Source organism: Patella vulgata, chromosome 3, assembly GCF_932274485.2.
Source record: "Patella vulgata chromosome 3, xgPatVulg1.2, whole genome shotgun sequence".
Lineage (NCBI taxonomy): Eukaryota > Metazoa > Mollusca > Gastropoda > Patellidae > Patella > Patella vulgata.
Window position 1 is genome coordinate 10,282,524 of NC_065881.2, and position 23,593 is coordinate 10,306,116.

At 37.7% G+C, this 23,593-nt stretch overlaps 2 protein-coding genes across 2 annotated transcripts; one reads left to right on the forward strand and one right to left on the reverse strand.

Moving 5' to 3' along the window:
- The first annotated feature begins 4,684 nt into the window (after window positions 1-4,684).
- LOC126815030 (tubulin beta chain) lies at window positions 4,685-7,244 on the forward strand. Its single transcript, XM_050540554.2, has 4 exons — window positions 4,685-4,843; window positions 5,529-5,637; window positions 5,823-6,178; window positions 6,340-7,244. Exons 1-4 carry the CDS (start codon window positions 4,787-4,789, stop codon window positions 7,153-7,155), a joined length of 1,338 nt encoding a protein of 445 aa, XP_050396511.1. The 5' UTR covers window positions 4,685-4,786; the 3' UTR covers window positions 7,156-7,244.
- A 2,427-nt stretch (window positions 7,245-9,671) lies between these two features.
- Window positions 9,672-23,524, reverse strand: LOC126815026 (GPI transamidase component PIG-T). The gene is made up of 10 exons (XM_050540545.2): window positions 23,322-23,524; window positions 22,198-22,375; window positions 21,105-21,342; window positions 20,641-20,727; window positions 19,331-19,418; window positions 17,821-17,915; window positions 16,592-16,796; window positions 15,762-15,914; window positions 14,231-14,477; window positions 9,672-13,106 (listed from the first exon to the last, which is right to left on the reverse strand). The coding sequence occupies exons 1-10, from the start codon at window positions 23,515-23,517 to the stop codon at window positions 12,803-12,805; spliced, it is 1,791 nt and encodes a 596-aa protein (XP_050396502.2). The 5' UTR covers window positions 23,518-23,524; the 3' UTR covers window positions 9,672-12,802.
- Window positions 23,525-23,593: the final 69 nt, after the last annotated feature.

The following is a 23,593-nucleotide window of genomic DNA, read 5'->3' on the forward strand; positions in this document are numbered from 1 at the left end:
ACTAAATACGTACCTTATATAATGCTAGTTTCCCACTTTCACGATTTGTGCTATGGTTGAAATCGTGGTTTTTATCGTGGGGTAATCGTGGTGCAACTAGGGCCGGCGGAAGCAATTCTTGATTGGGGGGGGGGGGCTTCCATCCTAGGTCCTTATAGGCAAGGGTCCAGGGGCCGTAATAACCTGGAGAAAAGAGTACTCCGCCGGGCCTGTGGTGGTCCTATCAGATTTTATCATTTATTGAGGTCAGTCGTAGCAATCGCGTTGGTCGTATCGAAACGTATCCGAACAGATCTGCACTAAGCAGATCCTGGACTCAATAGGGACAACCATATCGTAAAGCATCGCACTACAGTGGGAACCTCGTAATATATAAAACCGACCAAATTAGTATTATGACTTATACAGTCCACAATTCTATGGAATAAAGGGTGGGGTGGGGCAGCTGCCAGGGTGGGGTGGGGCAGCTGCCCTGCTAACTTTCGGGCGGGTGGGGGGCAGCTGCCCAGCTAACTTTCGGGCAATGTGAGTTTTCGGACAGACGGGTATATAGTGAAAATGACGATTGGAAACTTTGAAGTTCAGCAACCCTAAATATTTTCGGGCATTGCAGGTTCTGCCCCGCTAACTTTCATCGAGCCCGTCCGCCTATGCAGTATTGCTTACCGCATGTTTACAGGTCCGTAAGTAGCTCAGAGCAACAAGGGGGGGGGGGCGGGAAGTGTTCTCAGGGGTGCTGTAATATTGACGGACAATGTATATCTAATTTTTTTAATGGGTCGAAAGTTTTTTCACGGGGGGGGGGGGCGAAACTCTTTGCCCCCTCCTCCTACTTACGAGCCTTGTTGCCTAATACTTAATAATCGTATGGGGGGGGGGGGGCGCCGTCATGTAGAAGCCTATACCTAACATTCATCGAGCCCGTCAGCCTTTTATATGCTGATTATTGAGTCACGCTTGGTATAGGCTTCTCTATATATAGTATCAAGTGGTGAGATAATAAGTATTTCCATCGATTACCGATTACTGATCAGGCCCGTAGCCAGAGAGGGGGGGGCAATGCCCCCCCCCCCGAAAAAAACGTTTTGCCCCCCCCCCCCTAAAAAATTTGGCCGACCATAGCTCTAAAATACCTACTGTAGACTGTGCCCCCCCCCCCCTAAATACCTCACTGCCCCTTCAAAGCTAGCAAGCTGGCTACAGGCCTGTTACGTATACTAATTATCAAAACTATACTGCAATTTTTTTCGGGGGTGGGGTGGGGGTTGTTAGTATTTTTGTGGGTTTGTTTTATTTTTTTGCAGTTTGATAAAACTAAAGTAAATTGGTTTAGAACGTGTATAATTTTTAACAAGACCACCTCACCCCCGATTATCTAATACAATAAGGGAGCCAAGTTTGGTTCACTAACTTGAAGGTCCCTTGTTCGATCCTAGTGTCGGCCGGAAAAGTTCACAGGGATTTGTCAGTGATACAGATGGTCTGGCAAGGGACAACGTATAGTCGTGCCGAGGACCAAGGTCCTGTGTACAGACTAGGGCAAGGGCAGATCCAGAAACCATGGAGGTGGTGGGGAGGGCACGGGCGGCGACGGTGCGAAGCGCACATCGGTGGATCTAGTTGGCCTCACCCGGAATATTTGGAAAACTATAGAAGCCCGGAAATGCCATTTCCAGTGATCTGAGACAAGAATTCGGTTCTATAGTGCGCTCCCTGAATCCAGATAGGGGAGGGGGCATGCGCCGGGTGCGCAACCCCCTATAGATCTGCCCTTTTGGCGTGCACATAAAAGAATCCTTATATTCCCATTCTTATTGTGTTTTGTGACGTCAAAAACTTGACACGACCAAACGTTAAAACCATGGACATATAAATTTATGCAAATTCTTTTTCTAATGTAAGCTACCTTTAATTACACCATAATCCAGGTAAATAATTACTATACGAAATCGTAATCGATATACCATACCTTAAAAAGTATTTTTGTGATGTACCTGTCTGGACATGCTGTATACTGATTGGGCCAATATAGTTTGACAGAGGTCCTATTAATAAACAATAATACATGCATACTTCGGGGTATTATCTAGAAGATATTCGACCTGTGTGCTATTGTTGTTCGTATAATTATCGCATTTCATATATGTGATATCTAATTACTGCATGATAAAAGATTGATTTGAGAATTAGCCTCCTGATGACCCGGTTGAATTTTTTGAGCCTGTATTTATACACGATTATTTTTTACGATGATACTTTAAAATATTAATGTGTTCATAATTCTGATACATCTAAAATATTTCTAAATAAATATATATATATTTGTTTCCTTCGTAATCTTATAGGCTAAATCCAACAAATTCGGCTAACATGGTTACGGTATCAGACGTCCTATATCAACACCGGGCGTCGTTGCTAAGGCGTCGGTCCCCACTCCCATCGACAGGTGTTTTCGTTTAAGATGTTTCAATTTTCTTTTTTAACTTGTGCTTTAATGAACTTTTGCTATCCGATGACCTTTTTTTTTCTTTCTTTTTTTTTAATTTGTGGTTTTAACAATTTTCAAGTGTAAATGAATTAATTAAATCAACCTGTCCATAATATATTCATTGTATTGGACGTTAAATCTGTACAATAAAAAACATTTTAAACTTGCATTCAAGGCTCTGTGCATTGTTGTCCTGTGCAGACGGTACGGTGGTTACAAATTTAGATGCAGACACACTACTGTAGCCATTTCGACTTCTATTCTTTAATAGAATATAATATTAAATATTTTTATAGGCCTAAATGACTCCTATAAAAGTATTTTCTTCAATTTGCTACTATCAGAAGTGTTTAACATACAAGTTTATTAATTATTGATATAGCTCCATGGTGAAGGATAGTCAATTATTATTTACATTAATAAATAGATCTTTAATCGGAGGTGTGGCCATACAATTTACTAAATGAAGAAGCCATAAATAGACGCTTGATTTCACATTGAGGGGTTCTCACATACTGGTCTTTATTTACAAACATTTGAATAACTCCGCCGGTTACCATTAGATCATAATACTGAATAAAAATATTGTAATGTATTGTATAATACTGTATATTGATGATCAAAATATTATTGTTGTCAATGAACGGTTTATTCCTACACATTTCAAATTTCAATGTGTAGACCTATACATCAGGTATTAATGTTATTTGGCATTGGGTAAAAAATATTTCCCTGCTATCCTCTTCAGGGGGGCTGCCATGATTTACATTTGACTCTTCTATACCTGTAAAGTAAGGGTCTTTAGCAATGGGGGGGGGGGGCTGGAGGAAACCCACGGGGTTAAACAGGCTATAACCCACTCCTTGTCACCGTAGATGATACCGTATTATCTATATATGCTGTCACGTACTTAACCAGGGAATCGAAACCATACCACCTGACTCAATGACAACTTCTGATCTAATGCGCACGCGTTAAATCATTCGGTCACCCAATCCCCATTATCAACTATTAATACCTAGTATAAAGTTGTTTTGTTTTTAAAAAAAAAAAATAGAATATTTTTACGCTATAGACACATTTTATAAAATAAATACTGGTTACGAAGTACAGAAAATTAGATTGTTGTAGGATAGGCTACATAATTTGCTGTCTAACTTTTACTTACAGTATTCCAGTGAATCATAGGTTTGGGCTATTAATTTTTCGTTGGAATCTAGAAAGCCCATGATGGTGGCTAAGTGACAGTGAGATAAAAAGCTGGCCCAAACAAGGTAATCCTGGATCCGATTCCGGTGTTGTCTCGGGATTTTTGGGTGTGGTTTTCCCATCAGTAGTGCAGGACGGCGGGCATGACAAGGAACATGTAAGCCTTCGTCTATGTCCTTCGGATGGTACGATAGAAACATATTTTGACACATTGGCATGCGCGTAAAATAACCCTTTGCGAGTTGGAATTCGACAAGGTGTGCTAGGTATGCTATTTGAGTACCTGTACCTGTGACAAGGTTGGGGGGGGGGGGGCGCTATTACTACTTTTAGAGTCCTTTAAATGTTCAGGATGACTCGACTGTGGCTTCAGTGACTGTTGTGTTCGGATAACCTTCAATTAGCAAATAAAAGATCATCCCATTTGCAGTTTACGAGCAGGGCAAAATTCTTCTCCGAGTTCTCCTATATATTACTTAGTACTACTACTAGACTAGACGGCTACTAGGTTACGTGCATTGTTGAACATCGTCATCGGGTTTAATACTAATAGTAGACTGTAGCCTAACACTAAATAAAAAAAATAATAAAATATTAAAAACAAAACTATTTCTTCATTCGTACAATCGTAGTTAAAATTAACACAGTTCAGCTAACTGCTAAGTTCATTGTTCATCTAAAATGACTAAAACTAAATTTTATTTTCCTCAATCGGATAGATAAATGAATCAATAAGCCATTCATTATCTAATCTAATTATGTTAATTAGTCATTTTATAGTAGGATACGTGGATGTGTTCGTATGTTCTTTGATTAGTCATGGAAACACTGATCAACAAAAACAAAGAATGACATGATGATTCATGCACTGACAATGGCGGTGTCTAGAGGTCGTTTCTACGGTAAATAAAAATACGGTGGCTCACGTGACTATCTAACCAATGAAGTTATTTGTTTGGTAGTCTCTAATGCGTACGCAGGTCTTGGTAACGGCCCGCTATAAAAGGGTGTGACGACATTTTACAGTTAGAAGCAACCAAGTAGCGAACAAGGAAAGAAGCTACACATTAAAATTTATTAACATTCAAAATGCGTGAGATCGTGCATATGCAAGCAGGCCAATGTGGCAACCAAATCGGTGCTAAGGTGAGTTATTTAAATTATAAGAATTAGTAGGGACAGGGCGAGATGGAACAACGTTAAACATCTGGAGCATGAGATGAGCAAATAAAATGGCCGTGCCGCGTGATCGGTTTAGTCGGGCGGTGGCGGTCATTCATTTGCTGCAGTTGACATTTTTTTTTATTAATATTAGCTTAGTGGTTCAATTTACAAATAACATTGTTTAGTAGTCTTCAAGATCTAGGCTCATTGTATTGCTGGGTAACCTGTTTTCCAGAATATCTTCAAATTTTCAATTTTAATCTCGATCAACTGGTCTAGGGAACCGGTTATTTCTGGATTTTGGTTGGTTGTCATAATGTCAACCTGAATGTCAAGCTTCCGTAGATTCTGTGCAGTTCAACACAAAATCTACTAGGGCGTCAACGAACTAACCTGGCATTCTTCAAATAAAACATTTTCTTACTGTGTCCTAGATCTAGGCCCACATCTAGACTTGTTAAATATTTAATGACGCCGACTCTTTTGATGATTGATAATTAATTCAATAATTAATTGTCATCAGTCTATGTTCTTATGTTGAGACTGGTCCTTTCCTCAAGGCCTGAATTATTTTCAGCGATGCCCATGTAATTAAGACTCAATATTATTGATCCCCAATTGATCTTGAATGATTTTAGTCATTATTTATTTGTGTTTTTTCTTGCAGTTCTGGGAAGTCATATCTGATGAACATGGCATTGACCCAACAGGAACCTACCATGGTGATTCTGATCTTCAGTTGGAAAGAATCAATGTTTATTATAATGAAGCCACAGGTAAAACTTTCTAAATTTTATTGATCTAGGATCCTACTTAATTCAACATTGAAAATAAAAAGATTTCTATACTGTCTTTTGCAATTCCGATATAAAATTATAAAGATCTAACTTTCAAATTTTATGAGAAGAAAATTGGAAACAGTACTGTAGGCTACTAATTTTATTTATTTTGTTTATTGCAGGAGGCAAATATGTTCCCAGAGCAGTACTTGTAGATTTAGAACCCGGTACAATGGACTCAGTGCGATCTGGACCTTTTGGTCAGATCTTCCGACCCGATAACTTTGTGTTTGGACAATCTGGTGCTGGTAATAACTGGGCCAAAGGTCACTACACAGAAGGTGCAGAATTAGTAGATTCCGTTCTTGATGTTGTGAGAAAAGAAGCAGAAAGCTGCGATTGTCTACAAGGATTCCAACTTACACATTCTCTGGGTGGAGGCACTGGCTCCGGTATGGGAACACTCCTTATTAGTAAAATTCGTGAAGAATATCCAGATAGAATCATGAACACATTCTCAGTCGTACCATCACCAAAGGTAAATATTTTTCTGTTTTTATTTGCTTATAGATTCTTGTTGGACTGTCACACCATTATATTGAAATTCAAAACAACTGACTCGATACATGTAGATGGTTTAGAGATAAAATGAAAAGTAATTATCTCAATTTAATGTTCCCTCTTTCTTGTATTTTTCAGGTATCAGATACAGTTGTTGAACCCTACAATGCCACGCTCTCTGTGCATCAGCTGGTTGAAAATACAGATGAAACCTATTGTATTGATAATGAGGCTTTATATGACATTTGCTTCCGTACATTAAAATTAACCACACCCACATATGGTGATTTGAACCATCTAGTCTCCGCAACCATGTCGGGTGTTACAACATGCCTCCGGTTCCCTGGCCAGCTGAACGCTGATCTCCGTAAATTAGCCGTCAACATGGTGCCATTCCCACGTCTTCATTTCTTCATGCCAGGCTTTGCCCCACTCACATCTCGAGGTAGCCAGCAATACAGAGCACTTACAGTACCTGAACTTACTCAACAGATGTTTGATGCCAAAAACATGATGGCTGCCTGTGACCCACGTCATGGTCGCTATCTCACTGTTGCTGCCATGTTCCGAGGGCGAATGTCCATGAAAGAAGTTGATGAACAAATGTTGAACGTCCAGAACAAGAATAGTAGTTACTTCGTTGAATGGATTCCCAACAACGTTAAGACCGCCGTTTGTGACATTCCACCAAGAGGTCTCAAGATGTCCGCCACATTCATTGGCAACAGCACCGCAATCCAAGAGCTGTTTAAGCGTATCTCTGAACAATTCACAGCTATGTTCAGGCGAAAGGCTTTCCTCCATTGGTATACTGGTGAAGGTATGGATGAGATGGAATTCACAGAAGCCGAATCCAACATGAATGATCTGGTCTCTGAATATCAACAGTACCAGGATGCAACAGCTGAGGAAGAAGGTGAATTTGATGAGGAAGAAGAGCAAGAAGATGCTTAAATATAAACATTTCTGCTTCAATCTTAAACTACTCAAATTGAAACTACGGCCAAGAATCAAAATGAATGAATAAAGTAACTAAAAAGATAGCATTAAAATTTGTTAATCATTGTTCAAAATGAGCAGGGGATTGAATAAATGCAGGCTTGTCTAGGCCTGTCCAACCTCGTGGGTATCTCCAGGTCCTCTGGTTTCCTCCCACTGCTAAAGACCCCTACGTCCAAGCAAATTATTAAAATGAACCATATGTTAGTTCCGAAATGACCTAAATTGTGTTGATTAGACGTTAAGTCCATTTCTCTCTGTTCACTTCATGTCCAATCCTGAGGTGATTTTATTTATGTAACAAGGAATCCACCAGATGAAGTGCCTTTTACACTTGGGGTATTAGGGAAGATGACCAGTCTAATTTCTTTCACAGGTTGATGGGACCCCGCATTGCCCTTTCTGTGAGAAAATCTGTTTACACAGTGCCATGGGAGCGAAAATCTTCAGGGGGGGGGGGGCTGTTAGTGTAGCGAATCAAAAATGGGGTCTTCGGCACCCACTGGAGGCTGGTAGCAGCTGTGGATTAAAGATGAAATTTTTCTGCCCTTAATTCAAGGTCAAAGTAAAGAACAGTAGGAAATGGGTTTAACATCCTACTGTTCTGCTCCTATACTGGGCTAATGAAGACGGGCATACGCCATACAGTGTGCTGTGAGGGAAATTTTGTCCGGGTAGCGGCACTTTTGCCTACTCGTATATCGAAGGACTAGACAGCTGTCCTTGTCAGGCCCTCAGTTCTGCACCACTGATAAGGGGAAACATGTCGGAAAATCGGGATGAACTTTCTCGGCCAATGCAGGGATCGAAACCCAACCTCCAGACTAGTGAGCCAGCGTCTTACCCACTTAGCCACCGTGATCCCCCAGTAGGAGTTAAACCCCATTTTGGGTCTAATTCGACAATTAATTTCCCATATTTGCATCCATTTAAAAATATCCTGCAGCTGAAGTCGAGAGGTCAAGAACTAACAGTCTGCCCTTGAAGGGTGTTCCATTGCCATTAAACACTTAGAACAAGGTAACGATTACAGCTGACCACACTATCCAATGCCACATGTTGGTCAAATTCCTGAAGCAATGGCCCAAGAAATCCCTCTCTGCCCATTGCTTGATTGGCTTCTGATACTTGAGCTTTTGAGGGAGTGTGTCTATTCTTCCCGTTATAGCAAATCTATCCCAGGTACAGCAACATGACAGCCCTTCTTTAATCTGGGGTCCTCCCTAAAACTATTGGTTGTTAATCTGCCTATTAACCAGTCGTAATTTGGAACAGAAATTTGCTTCCATTAAAGCAGTGCTTAGTGGGATTAGTTCTAATCAAACGAAACACTGCAGGGGAGTATGCATGTTCGTGCCCCGTTGAATGAATTCCTATAGGGTAGTTTGGAGCTGCAGTGGGTCAGTCATTAAGATAAAGGTGCTGACAGCTTTTTGTGGTTGGCTGGGAAAGTTCCTCTTGATTTTCTGGCACAGTTTCTCTTTGTCAGTGGTGCAGCCTTGACAAGAAATGGTGTCTAGTCATTTGGATAGGACAGAAAACCTGGGGTCTAGTCTTTTGGATAGGACGAAAAACCTGGGGTCCCTTATACACATTTACATGCACGTAAAAGAACCCACGACAGTTTAATTTAGAAATTAAAGAGTAGGCTGTGCTAATGCCAATCGGATTAAAATACAGATCTATATTTCGTTTTGTTTTTTTATACTTTCGATGGCCTACACTACATGAAGATCTGACAAGTTATAGCAATAGGTCACGTCAGGGGTCAAAAGAACAACTTTTGACCCATGACGTCAGACATTTGATTAACCAATCAGCATTGATGTTACTAGTGGATTACCCACAGTTCCGGGCAAAAAAGGTCAAACACTCGATTCGACAGACCATTTGATTGGCTGACCCCTCATTTCAAGCAGAACACGCGTTAAATAACAAATCTTCCAGATCCAAGTGTAGTAAAGACAAGTAAAACGAAATTTTGAACTAAAAAAACGAAACGAAATAGGATCAGTATTTTAACCAGATTGTGCTAATGCAGGAACAAAATTTCCTTCATAGCACACTGTATCATGTATGTCCATTTTCATTAGTGCAATAAAACACCATTTCATTTATTAGGATAGTCATAAGTTATATTTATAGCACAGCTTTCATGGGTTAACAGGTTTAAACATCGAGGCTGTAGGCCGAGATGTTAAACCTGTTAACGAATGAAGCATATAATTGACTTGTAACATTGACACCTGCTCAACATGCTTGTTGTTATTTCACAGAAAACCCACCCCACTTCTCTATATGATTTCTACTAAAACTAGTGTAAACCAGAAAAAGAGTGCAACAACACTGAACATATCTAGTTATTGAACGGTTAAGCTCCAGTTAACCAATCTTCTAGAGGGAAAACAATCTGCTTATTCAACGAAAAGAACAAAGGAATAATACTATTACTAAGAACAGTGACAATCACAGTAAGTGCATTATTTTTATTTATCGTATATGTACATTAAGAATAGAATCTGGAAAATATAATAGGATTTTCTTAATACATGTATTCTCAAATACATAAAATTCTCGTCAGAAGTGGTATTGCAGGTATCCTAGGAGTAAGCATTACAAAAACACATTAATCAGAGACTCTCCTGCACATGTGGACTGTGCGTTAGAGTAAGGGTTAGGCTTGATCCAGGGTTAGGGTTAGCACTAGTCGTGTTTACATCTCAAGACTTACGAAATCTGTAGGTCCTAACCCACAATCCACATATGACGTCATATGTGCTAAAATATGCAGGACCGTCTCCGAGCTAGCCTTCTCCACATTATGCTGTATTTGAAAATACAATGTTTTAAATAGACTACTTGTTATGTTTCTTTAAATACAAATAAAAACATACATGGAATGTGCATAGTTCTGTGTAATACCTTTTATATGCTCACATTAAAATGGGGTTGTATATTGGCCCCTCCTCTCTGTTGTCCACAAGCAAGTTATCCAATTAACATGAAAATTATAAGCAATGTTTATGTTCTATTGATTTTGAATGATGGAGTTATGTCCCTTGAACATTAGAAAAATCTTGCAGAGGCAAAAGTTATAATCTGATTGGCTTGAAATTCACACAAAGTGTTTCTGAACTTCAGAAAAATATTAGAAGCCAAATAAATTTAATGCTTCGATTACCTACAAATTTTTATACTGAATAAAGTTTTTTCAAAGAAATTGGTGTTCAGTGTAAAAAAAATACTTCAAAAATTGCAATATAAGTAAATATTCCAAGGAATTAGAAAAATGATATACATTCAAATTAAAGATCACTGGAAAATCTTCATAATTTTTATTAAATAATGCAAGTAATTATGTCAATATATCCTTTCCATAAGAATAACACGATCCTGGATGTCAATGTTACCTGCAACAGGTAAATTTCAAAGTTAGCCATTTACACCATGAGTAGTCGTAACTTTCCACCAATAAAACAGCAGTAACATCATTTTAGTCCTTCCGTTCATATTCTAGTCTTGTTTTTTGGCGGAGAGTTACGAGTACTCACGAAAAACGGCGGAAATCGCCAACGTTGAAATTTACCTGTGGCAGGTAACATTGATATTTCAGGATCGTGTTATACCTATGGAAAGGATATGTTGAGATAATTCCTTGCATTATTTAAAATATTTATGAAGCTTTTCTGGTGACCTTTAAGCTACGATTCTTATAAAATGATGTGAATTATATACAGATGATAAATATGTGAATCTACTATAAATAACACATACGATTATATACAACTACACACAATAATAAAATGTATTAAGAAAGTTCGATCGATCATAAATTTTGTTCTATTTTAAATTTTTTTACATATATGAACAACATACAAAGTGAATTATGAAATAAATGAATTCCCTTTGTGTTATCACAATTAATGTCATGAAGAATATATGAACATCTTACGCTACTGATGTTTTTTTTTTCTTAAGTGTGAACTGTTGAAAGCAAAATTAGTTTTATCTTCTTAGAGTAACCAGATTCTGCACTCACAGAAATAAAAGAGAAAGAGGGAGAAATGGTCAGCGTCCACTCGACACAAACTAGGGAATTTTGGGACTAACATAAGATTCAATTTTATTTAATCACTTGCTTAATCATAGGGGTCTTTATACATATATGCAGTGGGAGAACTAGTGCTGGCACGATATATCGTTGAATTGTTGAATCGATGTATCGCGATTCAAGTCTCACGATACCTGTATTGAATCGCGGGATGCCGAATCGATTTTTCACGATTCTTTTTTGTGTTTTCTCAAATATATTATGAACTTTAAATTATACCCTAAACTTTATTTGAAACAATGACACTTCGCAAACGATGTCCAGTAGCCCTGACATGTGTGTTACTATAAATAGCGCACAACCGTAATTACCGTTAGTTACGTAGGTTTAGATTAACAACATTTTAACGCCTTTTCATTTTGTTTCCGAATTTTAAAGTTTGTTTTAAGGCTTAGTTAATAAAACATACATATTTAAATACATAAAACAACATTTTACTCTAGAATTTTATAAATTTAGAACGTAAATATAATAGATAGTAGCTCTTGTAAAAATCAAAATGGCGGAAAACACAGTCACAATAATAAATCCTCTAGCGAAATATAAATCTAAAGTTTGGGAAAACTTTGGGTTTTTAAAAGGTGATACAACGAAAGTTGTTTGTAGAATATGCAAAACTATTCTAAAATATTGTGGTAATACAACCAATCTCAGCACTCACTTGACAAGACACCATAGGGGCGACTGTCTAAGTTCGTCTGCTAAGATTAAGAAGACGGCCAGTTAAACCTGCGGTGAAGTTCAAGCTTCATTAAACACACAATTACATATTCAATTTGTTGTTTTATTGATAAATCTATGACCTAGTTATGAATCGCGATACGTATCGTATCATGGCATATGAATCGCAATACGTATCGTATCGTGACTGCAGTCGCAATACCCAGCACTAGGGAGAACCCCACAAAAACACAAGATTGGACAACTTGTCATGTACAAGCAGGGAATTGAAACAACACCACTTGACCCAATGACAGATCTTATGGTCTAAAGCATTAACCTCCCCACCCCCACCCCTTGAAATCAAAGATGCCTTGCACCAAAATGTTCATTCATTCATTCATCCTTTTCTTTTTCATCTTCCTTGTCAATTTTTCTCCAGTCTGATTAAAATACAGATCTATATTTCGTTCCGTTTTTTTATACTTTCGATGGCCAACACTACATGAAGATCTGACCGGTTGTAGCGATAGGTCGCGTCAGAGGTCATATGAGTGGCTTTTGACCCTATGACGTCAGACATTTGATTAACCAATCAGCATTGATGTTACTAGTGGATTACCCACAGTTCCGTGAAAAACACGCCTAAAGCTCGCCGTCACAGACCGTTTCATTGGCTAATCCCTCACACCATCCAGAACACGTCAATGATATCAACACTTCCAGATCCTAGTGTAGTAAAAGACAAGTAAAACGAAATTTTGAACTATAAAAACGAAACGAAATAGGATCTGTGTTTTAATCAGATTGTATTTTCTCAATAGTTCATCTTCATTCATCCTTTTCTGTTTCATTTTCTTTGTCAGTTTCTTTTTCACTAACTTCATCACTTTTGGTGTTCTTCTCTTTTATAAAAATGGCCTTAATTTTTGCTAATAATCCCTTTTTCTTGGACGGATCTAATTTTATAAATCTTCTAGTTGTTAAATTGTGGATGGAACCGAAAGCAATGGCTACTACTGTACATGCTAAACAGATTACATTATATGGCATACTAAAATCTGGGGTAGGTAGTGATACCAACAGTGTTTCGGTATGAATTCTTAGAAAAAAGTTTTCAGATTTATCTTGGAAACTGTAAAGAAACAAAACAAATATTTAATTACTTGCAGTTATAAAAATAATGATACAATGCGATTTTGTTCATTGAGTAAGGCTTCTAGATCAGTTGTGGCTGACGGACAGACAGACATGCATGACCACAACATACAACCATATGAGGAGCCCCGGGGAAGAACTATCCAAGTCACTTTTTCAACGTACCCCAGTTAATGGCACCATCCGGAAGCAAATTGTATAAGCTTTCTGTGGAACAAACTATTTCAGGTAAAAACGATCGGAGTCACATCAAGCCAAGGCCCTTCTGAAATGGCATCCCGGACAAATACAAGTCCATCGTACCCTTTATTTAACCTTAATTTGCCTGAAAAGTTGAGGTCAGTTGTACTGGTAATTATGGTTTGTATTAAACATCATTTTGAAGTTGTAATTAAACATACTCGTTGTTCGGTTCGCATCAAACATTCTTGTCCAAAAGTCTGTTTTGCCTTTTATGTGAAAAGACAAAAATGTGACTTAGATCATTCTTCCCGTGGGCTCTTCATATACGTCAAGTATAGAAACTAAATTATCCATTAGACCACATTCATTTGAACTTATTAAAAGTTTGTGTCCTATTTCTTGAGGAAAAAATGAAAATTTAAAAACCAAAAATACTTTGTTGTTCCTCTCAAAAGCTTTTAGTTTAAATATTTTATTAGACTAAAGTCAGATGTGGCTTTTATGTTTATCCAGATACCCATAACTAAGAATTAAATTGGTTAGGTCAATCTGTTTCACAGAGGATTACGAAAGTCTTCTAATATCTCTGTAAAAGATGACTGTCTTCAACACGTAACCGTCTCATCATGCGGTGTCAATCATTGGCTCAATGGCGCGAGCATTGTTTATATAATATGTTACTGGTTCAGGCAGAATGGTGCCTTTTACTCATTTCAATACCCATTTACACTAAATAGGAAATAATTTTTGCCTACAAATACTTCAAACGTCTTTATTTCTAATACATAACAAAAATGTTTTAGAATTTAATTTGTTGGAGGAAAAAAGTTAATATTTGTGGCTCATTAAGTCACATCAATGTCAACCTTATCAGCCTAGGAAATATTCTCTGCTGATCAGTGTGTGGTTAAGCCTTACCTGCTTTCTATGCAAGATGAAGATTGAGGTGTAGATGTATAATTACAAGCTGTAGGTAAAACAGTTGATATAACAGCAGAATTTATATAAAAACCATGATTAGCATCCGGAGGATATTCAGTCCATTTTAAAAACGCCCTCTCAAACTTATAACTGATTTTAGTAACCGAGTTAGCTCTCAGTCTGAATACTAATTCTAAATGATATGATCGACTTCTGTCTTTACCGGGTATGTAGTGAACTTTATCTGGAAACAAAATATGCAAAGTTACAGAGAGAGAGATAGAGAAATGGGGTTTAACATCCAAACGACACACAATAGGTCATTTTAGGATTAACATATGGTTCAATTTTATTTCAATAATTCGCTTGCACGTAGGGGTCTTTAGCAGTGGAAGAAAACTGGAGAACCTGGAGAAACCCCATGAGGTTGGACATGCGACCCTACTCCTTGTCACATACAGCCGGGAAATTGAAACAATGCAAAGTTACAAGTAATTCGTTAGCCTTATTTATGAAAATCAAACTAATATAATTTAAAGATGCAGCCTTTTCATTCGTTGAGGTTTAAAATTTTAGTTCAAATTCTAGCTCCTAGCAAATGAAAAGGCTGCAGTCTTAAAATAATTTAGTTTTAAAATTTTGTGGATAAGGACCAGGAATTTAATCGTTTATTGCAAACATGGTATAGGGTGTGAAAAGGTTGGTGGGGGGGGGGGGCATTCCTGCATCTGACCCCTTGACCCATTTTTAATCATTGTTAATATATATATCTATTGTAAACCACATCTATTTATCATATTTTATTCAATTAGATTGAGAAACAGGCCTAGTTTTTGTGGTGACCTCCCTCCCCTTTATAAACCACTGTCTGCATGGCACTCTTAAAAACAAAGCCTTTTACACCGGTGTAGTCAAATGTCCATGTGAATGCCTTGTAAATTAAGATTTTCGAACTGAAAGAAATGAAATGGGGTTTAATGTCCTACTGTTCTGCTCCTATACTGGGCTAATGAAGATGGGCATTATGCCATACAGTGTGCTATGAGGGAAATTTTGCTCAGACAGCGGCACTATGGCCTACTCTTATATCGAATCCCAACTGCCAATGGATCTTTTACAAGCACGCCAATGTACTCAAGGGTCCTCAGTTTTTGATCTTATCCGAATGACTGGACAGCTGTCAGGTCCTCTGTTCTGCACCACTGACAAAGGGAAACCACACCGGAAAATCCTGATGAACTTTCTCGGCCAATGCAGGGATCGAACACCCGACCTCCAGGCTAGCGAGCCACTGTGGCTCCCCAACTAGAAATGTCTCCGATATGATTTTTTTTCTATTTCCATGCCCATGGGAACAGATTTAACTTGACTTTTTGTATAAAATTTTCTTTTTCCTCACTATATCATAAACTGTTCAAGATGTCTTTATGAAACAGTGTACACAGATAAACTCCTTATAGTAATTGTACCTGGATGTAATTATTTTTGTGTTTCCATGGAAACAAATTTAACTAAATAATTGACTTACATGGATGTACTTGTTTATTCTGGTTGACAATAGTTAATGATTTAAAGTATAACCTGGTAAACCATGGTAACGTCTCCATATATATAACTGTTAGATTCGTATCTAGATTATTATATATTACACATGTTACACCACCTTGTTCTAAACCATAACCTATAATATAAAATACATTCATAACTGAGAGAGAGAGAGATGGGGTTTAAGGTCCACTCGACACAAACTAGGTCATTTCAGGACTAAAATATGGTTTTAATTTTATTTCAATAATTCGCTTGCACATAGGGGTCTTTTGCGGTGGGAGGAACGCGGAGGAACCGGAGAAAACCCACAAGGTTGGACAGGCGACCCTACTCCTTTGCCCTTATTCACGAAAACTTAACTAAGATAGAATCGAAATTTTAAGAAATACTGCCATTCGATTGGCTGACCAGTAAAATCAATTTGCATATATCCAATTTGCATATTGTTCAGCCAATCGAATTGCAGTATTTCTTAAAATTTCGATTGTATCTTAGTTTAAGTTTTCGTGAATCAGGGCCCTTGTCACGTACAACCAGGGAATCGAAACCACGTCAGTTGACTCAATGACAGATATCATGATCTTGTGAAAAGAGCCAGTCGTAAGTGAGAGGCTCGCCTAGAGTAGGTTGGAGATATTATTAGTGCCTACCCGTTATATAAAGCAAGTGAGAAATGGGGTTTAATGTCCACTCAACACAAACCAGCTCAGTTCGGGACCAACATAGGTTCAATTTTATTTCAATAATTCACTTACACGCAGGGGTCTTTAGCAGTAGAAAGAAACCATAGGACCCGGAGAAAATGCCTACCTGTTATATATCTTTGAGCGTATATCGGTGGAGGTATGATGTCATTATATTGTACAGGATTATCGTATTTAGCACCCAAATTTAGTACACGGCCCTCAGCTGTTTGAAGTCCTACATCATATACAGCATACTGTCTCTTCTCACCACCACGTGTAACTGTTTCAACACTATCTGGATCAGGAGAAAGCGTGAAGATTGATTTCGGCTGTAAAATGGAATACAGGTTATTTGATGTTAGCGAGAGAGAGAGAGAAATGGGGTTTAACGTCCACTCGACACAAACTAGGTCATTTCGGGACTAACATATGGTTTAATTTTATTTACATAATTCGCTTGCGCGTAGGGGTCTTTAGCAGTGGGAGGAAACAGGAGGACCCAGAGAACACCCACGAGGTTGGACAGGCGACCCTACTCCTTGCCACGTACAACCGGGGATTCGAAACCACGCCAGTCGACTCAATGACAGACTTTATGATACAGCGCGCGCACGATAACCATTCAGCCATCCAACCCCCCTATTTGATGTTAGCATACCATTATTTAAAATAATGCATGGTCAACGTATCAATTGTACATTATTTTATAAGTATTAATACGACGTGTAGGGATCTTAATCGACTAGTTATTTTTAGCTTAAGTTGCGTGATGTTTGAAAAAGACAATTCATAAAACAATGAAATGAAATGTGGTTTAACGTCCATTATAGCCGACTCCTTTTTTGAAATCCAACTAGCAAGAGTTCTTTTACATGCACATGGAGCGTGGTTTCCCCTTGTCAGTGATGCAGGACCTGACAAGGACAGCTGTCTAGTCGTTCGGATGGGACGAAAATCCGAGGTCCCGTGTACACATTGGCGTGCACGTAAAAGATCCCTTGGCAGTTAGAATTTGATATAAGAGTAGGCCGTAGCGCCGCTGCCCGGGCAAAATTTCCCTCATAGTACACAGTATGGCGTATGCCCGTCTTCATTAGCCCAGTTTAGGAGCAGAACAGTAGGATGTTCAACACCATTTCATTTTCATTTTCATGCACACGGATATGTAAACAGGACCTCAGTTTCTTATCCCTTCCAAACAGCTACACATTGTTCTTGCTAGGCCCTCCGTCCTGCACCACTAACAAGGGGAAACATGAAAGAACTTTATCTGCCGAGATCTCCTGTTTACATAGCCAGCGTCTTAGCCCTCGCGGCTCCTACATTCTTATAATTAATATGTCCTGTACTTACTATGTTGCTAGTTGTATCAACAAATATCTTACTAGATGATGCTAGAGGACATCTTGAAGATAAAACATCTCCCAATATTTTCTTTAAAGACCAATCTACAATAGATATAATTATAATTACTAATTCACAAAATATATTTAAAAACCAATCTACAAATGATACAATTATAATGAGTAATTCACAAACTAATCTACAATAGATTCAATTATAATGACTAATTCATAAACTAATCTACGATAAATTCAATTATAATAACTAATTCACAATTAATCTACAAATGATACAATTATAATTACTAATTCACAAACTAATCTACAATAGATTCAATTATAATGACTAATTCACAAACTAATCTACAAATGATACAATTATAATAACTAATTCACAAACTAATCTACAATAGTTATAATTATAATGACTAATTCACAAACTATATTTAAGTCATCATTGGTGGAGAAAGGTCTAACCCATGACTTTGAACCGGAAGATAAAGAGAGCGAGAAAGAGAGAGAGAGAGAGAGGGGGGATAACTCGGGACAAACATATGGATCAATTTTATTTTAATAATTCCCTTGCGTGTAGGGGTCTTTAGCAGTGGGAGGAAACCCATGAAGTTGGACAGACGACCCTACTCCTTGTCACATACAACCGGAAGATCGAAACCACGCCGGTTGAGTCAATGACAAACCTTATGATGCAGCGCGCACGTGCTAAGCATTCGGCCATCATTACTTTGTTATCAACCAATGCACATCTTCAGTTAGGGACCTATATTGTGGAGAACCTGAAGCTTCAACAGTAATGGAGGCCTATCACAAACAGCAACAAGGCATGGGTAACCAATGTTATCTTCTTCAATGGATTTTCCCCATGACAGAACATAAAAAAAGAGAAATAAATAGAAACCCGTACACTCCTCCTAATTCTAGGAACCCCGTCATCCAAGAAATGTAGAGGACCGTTATATGCATTAGACACCGTTTAAATCATTCAAGGCCGAGTAGCTATTCACTTTTCATCTTCCCTATTGGATCAGATTTCTGGCTTCACACTGTAACCTGGTATCATTAAATCTTGTGTATCTAGCACTAATTTCTTTCACATTTGTTTAATATCAAATCTTTGTTTTAAAATTCGTAAAATCGCTTAAAATCAACCAAAATCATCTAATTTGTACTTTTGTCCAGTTTAAAGTTGACTGATTAATTTTGATAATAGGTGTTCAATTTACAAGTATTTAATTTCCTGACCACTTTTCAAAAATTAATCATTATACATCAATAATCAATTGGTCAGCTGTAAACTGGACACAAGTATAAATTAGATGATTTTTGGTGATGTTAACGGATTTTTACAAATTTTTAAACAAAGATTTGATATTGAATGAATGTGAAAGAAATTAGTACTAAATACACAAGATTAAATGATACCCGGGTTACAGTGTCAATATCTCCAAAAGTTTGCAACTTAATAAATCTCAATTGGAATATTAAAACATTTTTGAGCTCACCCTGGTGGTCATTATTTTTGACGGTTGGATCAAAAACAACAGACAAACTCTGACTTAATTCTATTGATGTACGTTTACAATCAGAATCCTAAAAATAAATTTAACATCAAATAATAACTTCTTTGAGCGGCATTTTGTAACTGAATAAGAATAAAACATGACACAATTTAGAGAGATTCGCTTGCGCGTAGGGGTCTTTAGCAGTGGGAGGAAACCGCAGGACACAGAGAAAACCCACAAGGTTGGACAGGTGACCCTACTCCTTGTCACATACAACCAGGGAATCGAAACCACGCCAGTTGACTCAATGACACGCGCTAACCATTCGGCCATCCAAACCCCCAGTTACTTCAGAAGTCTATTACTGACAACATTTCGACAAGGGTGTTATCGTCTTTATCAAGCAAAGAATGATCAAATCTGGACATAAGGCACCCGTCACATATATAAAATCCTGTACATAAGACACCTGTCACAGACTTTGTCCAGTACAAAATATCACACAATATAAACCTGGACATATACAGGCACCTGTTACAGACTTTATCAGACATAAATTATTACATAATGTATATAATATAATATAAATGTTGTGTGATAACTGTAACATACTGTAGGGTATATGAAATTTTATCAACTGGTATTTTTTACTGTGGTGGATATCGTGTGTTATAAATTAATAATGTGAACATCTCACAATTAGTCTCGGATTGCAGGACTCATCACAGCACTCTATTTACCGCAAAACAAGCGGGGAATTGAAACCACACCACTTGATTCAATGATAATCAAGGTCTGAAACACACTTTTTAGCAGAGCCTTCAGTGTGTAATTAAATGGGGTTTAATGTCCTGGTGTTCTACACCGAGTGGGCTAATCAAGACAACAAATGAAACTGAAATGAAATGGTGTTTAACGTCATACTGTTCTGCTCCGACTGGGCTAATGAAGACAGGCATACGCCATACAGTGTGTTATGAGGGAAATTTTGCCCAGGCAGCGACACTAGGGCCTACTCTTATAACAAATTCCAACTGCCAAGGGATCTTTAACGTGAATGTCAATGTGTACACGGGAGCTTGGTTTTTCATCCCATCCGAATGACTAGACAGCTGTCCTTGTCAGGCCCTCTGTCCTGCAGCACTGACAAGGGAAAACCATGTCGGAAAATCCTTATGAACTTCCTCGGATTATGCAGGGATCGAACACCCAACCTCCAGGCTAGCGATTAAGCGTCCTACCCACTTAGCCACCATTGCTGAATATTACATGCTTGAATTAATTAAGTGACTTGTAATAAGAACCCTTACCCTACAAACTGGACGAACATCTAGACCCAAGGAATGATAATTAGCATCATATAGTTTAATAGCTTTAAATAATGTACCAAATCCAACCTGAAAATATAAATTATCTCAATGGTATTTAGTAACTGTATATGTATAAAGGTCACAATTCTGGTCTCAAAAATGAATTTCGAAAACACAAAATTTAGGAAATGCAAAATGGCAGCTAAAATTTAATCCAACAAGACAGATTTAAAATTATTCATCATTTCTTTCTGTTAGGTATTTTGTTGTTTCTTAGGGGTTAATTTCACATCGGAAACACTTTCTGTTGGATATTTCATTGGTTTGGGGGGGGGGGGGGAATTTCGCTTTGTAAACACTTTCAGCTGGATATTTTGAGGGTAAATTCCACTTCGGAAACACTTTCTGTTCTGTGTTTAAAAACTTTTGCTAGTATAAATGTTACTATTATGTACTTCTCTTACTTTTGTATTACAAGGTAACAATTTCTTCCATGGTGTCAGATTCTCTGTACAAACTATTTCTCTGGGTAGAGCTCCATATCTAATAAACTTTGAAAAGCTGGAGTATCCATCCGAGGCCACACCATGGGGTCTGAACGACCACCTTGGTGCCGCTGTGGACTTTGAATCAAGAAAATTAAGGGAAGTACAGAAATGTCCAGAAACAGCATTGACCAACTCGGACCAAGTATCATCTAAGCTGAAGAAAACAAAAGAAAACAGCCATTAAAACTAATCATTTAACATCTACTTTGCTCATATATTTTGAGAGAGAGAAAAAGAGAGGGGTCTAAATCTAGCCGTCTATATCTATGGGTCTTTAGCAGTGGGAGGAAAACGGAGACCAGAGAAAACCCATGAGGTTGGACTGGCGCTAACCATTCGGCCATCCAATATTCGAAACCACACCACTTTAATCAATGACAGACCTTATGATCATAAGTGTACATATTATTAAACATTAGCCCATTCCCCCATCACCATTCAGTAGGAGACAAAAGAGCAATGGGGGCCTATTCATTTCCTTTTTGTTTAGATAAAGACACAATGCCTTTTGAGGGGTAGCATCCAAGGGTAATAATATAGCAGTACGTTCGTTCGTTCCTGGAGTTTTACGTCCACTTCCACCAAGGGTTATATTGTAGACAAGTGTTTCCTACGAAACTTGCCAGAGGAAGCCACAAAATAGGCTTGATCCAGGTTTTTTGGGTAAGATATGATGTCTGTCACTGTAACCCAGGTATCATTTAATCTTGTGTATCTAAAACTAATCTGTGTTAAAAAATAAACAACCCAATTGATTAATGATGTACTGGACAAGTACAAATTAAACGATTTATGCTGATTTTAAACAGTTTTTACAACTTTTTAAACAAAGATTGGACATTAAACGAATGTGAAAGAAATTAGTGGCCTAGATACAGAAGATTAAATGATACCTGGGTTAGAATGTGTGCAGGGAAGCACCCAAAGGAGAAGCTCCGAGTGTAAGAAATGGAAGAATGGTGAGCGTGCGTGGTCTGGCCCGCTTGTGTACATCAGTAAACAGACTAACCTTTTTATACTTGGCTGGAACCATACCCATAGTTCAGCTCCTGGAGGAGCACTACTGACAGGATAGCCCCATTTATCATGCCTCCACAGACCTTGAGTTTGAGACAGATGAAGTTCTTGAACTTTATATGTCGTCAATACATGTCCTAGGGATTTTGGAAAAAGACGATAGTGTTCAACTGCAAAGAAAAATTAAACATATCATAACAAAAAATCAACTAGTTTATGTGCTAAGTCGTTATTCCTAATTATAACATGTAAAATTATCTAAGTAAATAAAAAATAATTATCTAGCTAATTCTAGATAAACGATATCTTATCTTTAATGATCACAACAAATGCTTATACGGTAAAAGAAAAAAGTGACCAAATCGGCTGAGATTTATGTGAGGTCATGGCTAGCCACGCTGAACATCCCCTAAAAATTTCAAGTCTCTACGATCACTGGCACTTGTAGGGGCGCGTTACTGAAATAGTAGCCTACCAATTTTTTCATATGGAGCATTTAAAGGAGCTAAATCGCTAATATTTGGGACCTAGAAATTGACACAAGTGGGTCGCAACTCATATAATACCGTAATATGAATGTATATAAACTGATTTACATTCAATCGTTTCCGTTTTTACTCTAATTTCAAATCAGTTATGTTCCGTGAAATAAGCCAGCAGTCTCAATCGAGTGCAAATTCCTAGCGTCTGGTTATTCCAGTCTACATAAGCCATTTGGTTTGGTGCAATATGTCTAGCCTCGTTCCTCTAGTCTCTTGATACAACTGGGGCTGAAACGCATTATGGTACACGATTCGTGTACCAATGGTAAAATATTTATTTTGTCTTAAATATTGGATATCAGAAGCCCACCCTTTTCCGGTAAGATCAAAGCATCAATGTTGTTTTAAATTGACAAATAATTTGTGTTTTAAATGTTGAAGATTTTGGATGATATTGAGTTATAAGTCATAAGTCATAGTCAATGATATTTCTTATTGAGAAAACTATATTATAATGTTGTTAGAAAACTATGATGAATATATTAGACATTGTCTTCAAAATAATATTTATTAATTAGACACCATCCGCATGCCAAAGTTTATCATAGATTCATGGCATGGCATGAATACATACATGATTTGGGATTTTCAAAATCTGCCTCCCATGTTGTGGTAAACTGAAAGTGAAAATATACATGTCCACTTGGAAGTGGTTTTATAAATAATTCTTCCTTGAAATCATCTATAACTTCGGCGTTAATTTTTAGATTTAACGTTGTTGTTGTATAAATAAACAAAACTAACAAAATTCGATTCATGGTGGCTGCCATATTTGCAACCTCCGCACTGAAGGTGCCGCTTGAATAATTAGAAAACATCACAAGTGTTCTCCTTCTATTAACAGGT

What these genes read in the sequence shown, in the direction of transcription:
- LOC126815030 (XM_050540554.2), top strand. Translation starts at nt 4,787, where the DNA reads ATGCGTGAGATCGTGCATATGCAAGCAGGCCAATGTGGCAACCAAATC. An exon ending in TTATTATAATGAAGCCACAG is followed by an intron (nt 5,638 to 5,822) that starts GTAAAACTTTCT and finishes TGTTTATTGCAG; the next exon opens with GAGGCAAATATGTTCCCAGA. An exon ending in CAGTCGTACCATCACCAAAG is followed by an intron (nt 6,179 to 6,339) that starts GTAAATATTTTT and finishes TGTATTTTTCAG; the next exon opens with GTATCAGATACAGTTGTTGA.
- LOC126815026 (XM_050540545.2), bottom strand. Translation starts at nt 23,517, where the DNA reads ATGGCAGCCACCATGAATCGAATTTTGTTAGTTTTGTTTATTTATACA. An exon ending in TTCCAGCCAAGTATAAAAAG is followed by an intron (nt 21,343 to 22,197) that starts GTTAGTCTGTTT and finishes TGTTTTCTTCAG; the next exon opens with CTTAGATGATACTTGGTCCG. An exon ending in CAAAAATAATGACCACCAGG is followed by an intron (nt 17,916 to 19,330) that starts GTGAGCTCAAAA and finishes TATCTATTGTAG; the next exon opens with ATTGGTCTTTAAAGAAAATA.